Source organism: Pipra filicauda, unplaced genomic scaffold (genome assembly GCF_003945595.2).
Source record: "Pipra filicauda isolate LSUMZ 115617 unplaced genomic scaffold, ASM394559v2 scaffold304_size882533_pilon, whole genome shotgun sequence".
In the NCBI taxonomy this organism is placed as follows: domain Eukaryota; kingdom Metazoa; phylum Chordata; class Aves; order Passeriformes; family Pipridae; genus Pipra; species Pipra filicauda.
In genome coordinates, this window is record NW_024104426.1 from 391,877 (window position 1) to 400,911 (window position 9,035).

Genomic DNA, 9,035 nt, shown 5'->3' on the forward strand with positions numbered 1-9,035 from the left:
TAAATAAAACATTTCATTACTGAGTGATGAAGATTAAAATAAGGCAGGTGAGTCACCCTCCCTGGTACTACTTTGCTCTTTCATCTGCCTCATCATCATCCTCAACCTATTTGCAGCCCTGAAGGCTGAAGAGAACTCATCAGTGTGAAAGCCAAAGCAGGGATGGAGCTACCTGCATTCCTGTTGGGAACAGGGCAAAACCATCTACATTTTGATCTGTATGGAGTTGAGGACTACATTGCTGCACAGATTTAAAACCAGGAGTTTTTATGCACCTCTGAGTGCACCCTCAGATGCAGAGCACTTGCTGGAGGAGCCCAGCAGCAGCTGTTGCTCCTACTTTACTCAAGTGGGAATAGAGGATGGTATTTCAATAGGAATTTTTTTTTTTTATGGAATAGAGGATGGTATTTCAATAGGAATTTTTTTTTTGATGGCTGACTGTGGGCTTTGGCCATCTTGTCAAACTTCATGAGGATTACAAAAACAGAAAGATCCAAGAAAAATCCGCTGTGTTCCTGTCTCTCTCTCTGCAAAATCTGCTTGCACTTACAAAGCCCTGGGGAATGCAAAGAGCCTCCATCAGACAATCTCTGTCACCTTCATTCAAAACCAGTAGATCAGAAGTTCTGAGTGACTAATCCAGGGAGCAGAGAAAAAATAAATTCAATTTCCTAAATCGGAAAGGACTAAAATGTCAATACTAGAATTGGCTTGAATAGATACTCTTCCAAAGTGAGACTGAATCTGGCGTCAGTTGGCTAAATCTGAGCAAGATTGCCTAGCAGCTGAGGATATATTTCCAAACATCTGCTGAGGCTCCCCTGTGACATACCAGTGAATCCACCAGATCTAGACTTTCTACAGCAACATGAAAAAATCAGGGTTTGGACTGTGGCCTTTACAGTGCACCTGGCCTTGAACAGTACATTGCCATGGATGCTCAGGGAGTGGAGCTCTTGACAAAGCACAGTACCTGGAAAGGGAAAGGGGTGGGAAGGCCACAAAGAGCCAGTTGCCTTGGGGAACCTGCTGTTTGTTCATGATCTGACATCCCAAAAAGTGTCAGTGCCAAACCCAAGTAGTGCAGACATACATGTTCATACTCCCTTCTCTCCACCTAGATGAACCATTGAACTCTCATCTGCCTCAAAACCATCAAAAACTTCTTTTATGCTGCGGTGTAAAGGTGTCAGTAACTCGCCCTCTCCAGTAACAGGAGAGAAACAATAAACTGATATTTACAGGTGATTGTTTTATCAGTGCAAACACAGTCTTTTGCCAGGAGCACCTCAGTGCAATCCCGTGTGGGCAGAGGGTTGGTGGGTTAGCTCATGGTGAGAGCATGAAGCTACACAGCACATGCCTTCAAACTCAACTTCTACAAATAATGTGAATTAGAGAGATGCTTTTTAAATGTCTTTACTAAAAGCACTGAGCCTAGAGAGTCTGTCCTTGACATGGATCAGCAAGAGCCAAGTTTGCACATGGTCTTGGGTGCTGTATTTATGTCCATCAGGGAATGAAACACTCTGGGGATCTCTTTCTCACTGCTCCTCAGCAGGCAGGGGCTGTTCCTCAACTCATCTGCCTCATCCAAGCAGCTTCTAGTCCCTCCTTTCCACCTCTCCTCACTGGCACATACCACATGAGTGCTGTTCAGTCCCATAAGCACAGGACTTTTGTGCCACTGAGGCACCCCAAGGGATGTGGCTGCTATTCCGGAAGGGTTCCCATAGGCCATATTTACCATTCCATTGTGTCCCTGTAGAAGTGTCCCAGTTATTAATGCCATCCCCTGTGACACTGGCCACCTCTCCTTTGGGCAGCTGGACTCCACATGTGAGCTGTCTTTGGAGGCAGCTGGAAATGAGACAGGATTGTCAGGGATGTCCTGACTGCTATGGCCTGTCTGATGGCAAAGAGCATCCTGGAGTGAGTATCAGCAGGCAGGGTTCACTGGCAGCAATCTCAATCTCACCTACATGAACATAGGGGCATAACACCACTGCCTAAATCACTTCACAGAACCCCACCAATGCACAACGCTGCCCACAGCTTCCGAGATCCTTCCACAGGAATCATCATTTTTATGACTTTCTGCCCTATTCCCACTCTTTTTTTCCCCTAAGCACACCTTGTACCATGGAGGTACAGTCTGTTCTTACATTTTGCCACTTCTCTGGAGGAAACCATATGTATTTATCTTGGGGAATTCCTGGTAGCCTGTGTAATATTTTTGAAAATAATTCTTGTCAAGGGATTTTAATCACTGTTGATGTATAAAAATGAAATAACAGAATCTATGACCAGATGGTGTGTTGGGTGGCATGGGGCTCTCTTCACTAAGATGCAACTGCTCACCAGCCTTTCAGGACCACTTCACTCACCAGTCCTTGCAAGAGCTCCCTGCAATCTCCTCTCAATCCCGAACCAAATTAATTTTTGGGAAGGAGAAAAACTCCACATTTAAGGGAGAGAAACATTTTCAGTAAAATCCAGGGGCCAAGTATAAGGGCAAGAGAAACAGCTTTGTCCCTGCCTAGAAGCTACTGGAATTATCTTCACTGGATCTCTGCAGGAGGAGAAGCCAATGTGGGGTCTGCAACTTCTCATTGCCCTGACTTTGCCTGAGAAACCTCTGAGCTTTCCACTCTTCATGGGAATTTTTTCCTGCAGTCTCAATCATTGCTGATTTTGGTTGATCCAGAGAATGGGGAGTGAAATCCATTGCTTTTCATCATTCAGAAACCACTCACAAGGTTTTGACACAAAGCCAGCTTGGCTCAAAGCTGGGCCCACAGCCAGCTTGAAAATATTCCTGAACCTTTCAACAATCCCTGGCTGGTTTTCAAGCTTAAAACAAAAGCCAAGATCAGGGAAAGTTTGCAAATTTTTAGGTTGTATAAGAAAATTTCTGTACAACCTGTGATAAATTCCCACCATTCACTTTCAGTTATTTTCATGCTGGGAGAACCTCTCAGACTCCAAACCCTGCTCTTGCCTCAGAAAGCATAACCATATTTTTCACGAAATAAGACTGGTCTGATAGGTGTGGAGGAAGATATGGGATGTGCTGGGAAGCTACCTGAAAAACATTCTGTCCAGCTCACTCTTGTTTGGATGGATTGCTCATTGTCTCAAGTGTCCCCAGATGGCCCATTGTACAAGGAGTGCTCGAGTTTATGGCAGTCTGTGTCAGTGTAATAAAAAGCTGGAGTCGGTATCTCCTGCTGGGTCCATTCCTACAGCTTAGAAACAGGCAGGAATCCCTTTCCAAGCAGGAGAATTAGAGAGTTTTCTGAAAAACTTGACAGTTTTAGATGTTCAGCAATATTACAGTCTTCTTATCCAGAAACTTATGAATACTTAGTCACACAGAGAGAACAGAGAAATTATTTACTTCCCTGGGTGAAGGGAGCAGGAGCTGTAGGTCTCTGGGTGGTGTGGAACAGGAATACAGATGCTGCAGCCACAAACAGAGACAGAGACTGCGTGCGCAGGACTGCACTGGTGGGGATGCTGCTCTGTCTGCCATGGTTGGCTAGACATGCACACAGCCACACAACAGTCCTTTATTGAACAGGGAGAACAAAATGGGAAATGTTTAAAGCACATTACTACTCTTATGATATCGCTAATTTGACAGTCTGACAACCCACGGCCAGCAAACACCAATAAAGGTCTGTATTGCTCACTTTACCTCCTGCTTGACACAGTTTGACACATGCAAACATGTCGAAACCCCCTTTGCAGAGGATTGCAAAAGCTGGAAATTTTCTTTGCTTCTCTTTCTTTCTTCTTTCTTCTTTCTTCTTTCTTCTTTCTTCTTTCTTCTTTCTTCTTTCTTCTTTCTTCTTTCTTCTTTCTTCTTTCTTCTTTCTTCTTTCTTCTTTCTTTCTTTCTTTTTCCTTTTTCTTTTTCTTCTCTTTCTTTCTGCCTGTCCAATCTGCATTTTATAAGTGTTGGTCTACAGATCAGGTTAAGCCTGAAGAAGCCTTCATTAAATGTAAGCAGTACCACAGTGATTCAATTTGATGAGGATCTACACAATTTAAGAGACCACCCCTCTTTGTTCTGTATGCTAAGATTCAGCATGGCCATATTTTCATCCATTGGTGAACAAAAAAATCTCACAAGATTCTTTTCCCCCTTCTTTGTATCATTATACTGTTGAGGCAACCCTACCTGGAGCCCCCAGTCCTGCCCCTCTTTGCACACTCTCACACAGCCTCACATTGCCAGCCATCTGCCTCTCTCTCCAGTAGAAAGTCACGTTTCACAACCTAACACTCAGCTCAGCGAATGAGCAGCACATCAGCAGATTAGCTGCTTGCCCAAAGCTACAAAACAGCAAAACATTTCCCACATCAGCTGATGGGCGTTAGATCCCATTTTACTACTCAACTCAGTCACATCAAGCAGACAGGGAAACATCCATGTTGAGAGCACACACATGCACCGATGCACACTCAGACCCTGGAAAGCCACACATATGGGCATCAGCAGAATGGCACATGTAGACACTCAGGCTGTGCTGTTTCTGGCCAGCTACTCTTTGTGCTGATTGACTGAGGGGATTAGAAGGGACTCAGCCCAAAAACGCAGTTCCTAATGCTCCTGCAGCTATTGCATAACAGAGATCGATTCCCATCCCAAGCCCTGACCCTCAACTTACTCAAGACAAGTTTAATGCATCAGGCTGTATAATGGAAACATCTACTTCCCAGTGAAGAGGAATCTAGATGGGATGCATCATCTCCCTCAGAGCTGGGTTATTTGGCTATTTGGGTTCTCTGACAGGCAGCAATGGAAAAGAAAGTAAGAAAGTGGCACCAAGAAGGAAAGAGAGTCATTTTCCCCCAAGGATTTCTACCAGGAGCTACGGGAAGCTGAAGCCTTGGGTTCATTAATAGAGGTATACCTGCTACCAATACAACTACTAAAGAAAGGAACCCTAAACCAAGGGAAATTGAACACTTCCCAAAAGTAAACTGAAAATCAGTGAACCTGCAGACCCTCAACTAAATGCAACTGAAGCCAAACACACCTCAAAAGCCAAAAGGAGGAAAACACAGCAACCAAAAAGTCCACAATTAAATGAACAAGTCTCAAAAGCATGCAGAAAATGTACAAACACTTCAGAATAGGCACTCCATTAAAAGCTGCATGCTGAAATAACATAAGAGGCCACGCAGGAATTCCAGGTGCATGGGGAATGGCTGAAGTAACTCCGCTGAGATCTGTCACTCCAGGTGCGAACAGGTGTACAACAAACGAGGACAGAGCCACATCAAATCAAGTGAAATCAAATGGCCTCCAACATTTGACTGAAATCTGGGTGTCCCATACCTAACAAACTGCAAAGAGCTTTAGGGAACTTGGCTGGCTCCTGCATCACCCCTCCCCCACATCAGCAAAAAATAACTATTTGCAAAGGCCGCAATTCCTCGTTATTTTCTGTTTTCCTACATGCTCTCACTAACTCCTTAGTAATGTTTCCAAGCAGCCAGGCTGGGAGAAGAACATAGGAAGGGATAGAAACGAGACAACCGAGAGATGCTGTTGCCAGGGCCCCTTTGTTGAGCATCTCTGGGTACCCCTCGCCTTTTACCTGGGGATGCAGTCGCCATGGTAACGGGCGGGTGTTCCCTGGCGGAGCCAAAAACCAGATGTTCCCGCTGCTGAGCCCCGTCGCCATCCCGCAGCGGAGCCCCAGTTGCATACTGGTCCGCCCCGTCCGCAGCCCAGTGCCCGCCAGTGCCCGCCAGCAGCAGGTCCTGGGGGTCCGGCGGGGCTGACATGCTGCCTGCAAGGCGGCCGCTGATCTCCGGCTCTCGGGATGCAGCGGGAGCCACCGAAGGAGCTGCGGTGGCCACCGGGCTCGACGGTGCTGCGGCCGCGCTGGAGTGTGGCCGGCTGCGGGGACCGGGAGCCGCCGCTGCTGCTGCTGCTGTTGCTGTTGCTGTATCTCCACTAGCGCTTATTACGCAGGTGAAAATGGCTTGTTAGTTGGAGCCTTCCAGCCCTTGCGTCACCCTGTGGCTGGCATATCACAGGGCAGGAATCTGCCAGCCGGGCTGCTGCTCTCCCCCGTTTAACTGCTTCGGCAGGGTAGGCATCGGCTTGTGTGGATAAGGGAAGAAATGTCCCCCTTCCAGGCGGGCACACGCCTCCCTCTCCTCTCCTGCCGCCCCCCTCTCGGCGCGCATCCCCCTCCTCCGCATCCCTCCGCTCCAGAGCATCCCGCAGGCGCCGCAGCCGGGCACGGCAACGCGCCCGCCGGGAGAGCCGCCGGCTCCTCCTGCACCACCGGGCTCGGCGGAGAGGGCACACAGCCCTCAGCGAAGAGCACCCTACAATCACCCCACTCCTGCCCGTCTCGGCCAGCCCCTGACCCAGCGAGAGAAGCAGCGCTCTGCTCCTGGGTTTGTTTACCCTGTTGGCTCCTCTCTGTTTGCAGCCCCGCCGGAGACATGATCACAGCTTATTGCATCTAAATGACACTTGTCAAAATAAACTCACAGCAGGTGCCTGTGTGCCTTTTTTTTTTTTCTCTTGTCTTTTTCTTTCTGTTGTGCCATTGTATTTGCTTACTCTCTCACGGAGGAAATGCGTGCTCACCAAGGCGATGGGAAATGTCAGGGATCCTGGTTGTTAGTGAAAGCAGCAGCAGCAGCATGAGAAACTGGAAAGGTGGAAGCACAGGGCAGAATCTGTGTCACTTCTGAGGTGAACTAGAAACAAGTTTTTTTGCTATCCTTTTACACATGGGAAAACGGACTCAGGTAAATGATGTGGGATCATTCCTGCATTGCACAGAGCTCTGGCACTGACAGGTCAAAGAAACTAACTCTGCCTTGTAGAAGGACCTCTCTCATGCCATGTGACAGGTTAAGCTACAAAGTGGACAGTAATTGCCCCAGCCAGACTTCATTCTGCTGCTCATTGCAGCAGCAGAACTCCAGCTGTGATTTTTATGTCACAGTGTCCACAGGCAGGCATCAGACCCTCTACAGCTCCAGCAAGCTTGTGCCTGGGTTTGAAAACTTAACATGTTTCCACTTCTTCCAGGCAAGAGGGGAGGAAATCCAGGGTAAGCCCACAATGCAAAGTGAAAAGCCTCAGAAGAAGCCCTGAGCATTTGCATTTGTGTTATCTTCACAGGGAATTGTCATCCTTATCCTCACTCCAGTCCAGAATCTATTTTTGGGAGCTGTCCTGCTGCTGCCTGAGTCATAGAATTAGAGGATCATAGAATGATTTGGATTGGAAGGGACATAAGAGACCATCTAGTTCCAACCCCCTTGCCATGGGAAGGGACACCTTCTGCTAGACCAGGTTGCTCAAAGCCCTATCCAGCCTGGCCTTGAACACTTCCAGGGATGGGGCATCCATGACTTCTCTGGACAACTTGTGCCAGTGCCTTACCACCCTCACAGTAAAGAATTTCATCCTAAAATCCAATAAAACTACTCTCAGTTTAAGAACATCCCCCCCTTGTTCTATCACTCCATGACCTTGTAAAAAGTCCATCTTTCCTGTGGGTTCCCTTCAGGTGCTGGAAGGCCACAATTAGGTCACCCCAAAGCCTTCTCCTCTGCAGGACGAACAATCCCAATTCTCTCAGCATTTTAGTCCATGCTGTTCAGTCCCAGCTCACCAGGGCCCTTCAAATGTGGGTTCCTCAACCCAGGGAGGGGACCAGGGATGGGAATGCCCTTCTGGAGGTCTGCAGCCAAAGGTGCAAGTAGAGCAACATGCTCCAGGTTAGCCAAACCACATTAGAAGTGAAGTGAATGCTGTGAATTCAGATGAACCTTGCTGTCTCAAGCTCTAAGCAACAAGGGTGATTTTAGAGACTAGGACATTATTCTGCCTGTGTTGCATGGTACGATTCTACTGTGGAGGATCTGTAGGCTACAACCAGCAAGACCTGGCTTTAAAAGGGGAAACACATGACTTTTTCTATATTGTCATGACAAATCCCTTCAGGAGTATATCAGAAGTATGTTCAGAAGTATGGATTGGTGAGTTAGTACTTGAGGCACATCTCAACAGATAGTGTGGGTCTAACGACCAATAACTTCCTTCTTGTTTTAAGCTTCCTAGTGTGATTAATTACTGAAAAACAACAATATCAAACCAACTTTTCTATGCTTTGTGCCCTCTTTCAAAATCAACATTATTATATAGGTAATTTTACTTTCAGAGCAACATGTGCTTTAACACAGCATGCAAGACCATTGGGGCTAGACCAAAAATCTTGTCTGAAAATGGATATCTACAGGGTGAAGATGGCAACAGAAAGTGAAGGGTCTAGAGCACAAGGCTTGTGACAAGCAGCTGAGGAAGCTGCAGGGGCTCAGCCTGAATAAAGGACGCTCAGGGGGGACCTTCTCCCACTCTACAACTCCCTGAAAGGAGGACGGAGCCAGGTTGGGATCAGTCTCTTCTCCCAGGTAACAGTGAGAAGACAAGAGGAAATGGTCTCCAGTTGCACCAGAGAAGGTTCAGATTGAATATTAGGAAAAAATTCTTCATGGAATGAGTGGCCAGGCATTGGAACAGGCTGCTGAGGGAAGTGATTGAGTCACCATCCCCAGAGAGATGTAAAAGACGTGTAGATGTGGCACTTAGGAACATGGTTTAGTGATGGGTTTGGCACTGTTTCATTAGCAGTTGGACTAATTGATCTTAAAGGCCTTTTCCAATCTAAATGATTCTCTGATTACCAGAAAATTTTCTATTTACCTACTGCTTTGTTAAAATAATTACAGAGGCAAGTGTCACACAGCATGGTCTATCAAATTCATCTTTACTTATGAGTTAATTCCAGGTAATCCATATTCCAAAAACACCAGAGATATCTAGAAAACATATCTTCGATAATAGTTTTAAGGTTTTTTATTCTAGGGTACCACTATGGAAAAAACTACCTAACCCATGCAGCTCCACTGAACCCTTGATTGTGAATTCTGACTCTCCTGTAACTCAAACATAAAGCACATTATTTGGCATATTTGGGAACCAAT

General features: G+C 46.6%; 1 protein-coding gene across 1 annotated transcript in view; it reads right to left on the minus strand.

The window, feature by feature from the left end:
* RTN1 (reticulon 1) overlaps positions 1 to 6,118 on the minus strand; it is a 120,833-nt gene extending 114,715 nt beyond the window's left edge. The window contains exon 1 of the mRNA XM_027711759.2: positions 5,615 to 6,118. Coding sequence (XP_027567560.1) covers positions 5,615 to 5,804 — 190 coding nt within the window. The 5' untranslated portion in view covers positions 5,805 to 6,118. The remainder of the gene's footprint in view (positions 1 to 5,614) is intronic.
* Between the last annotated feature and the right edge of the window lie 2,917 nt (positions 6,119 to 9,035).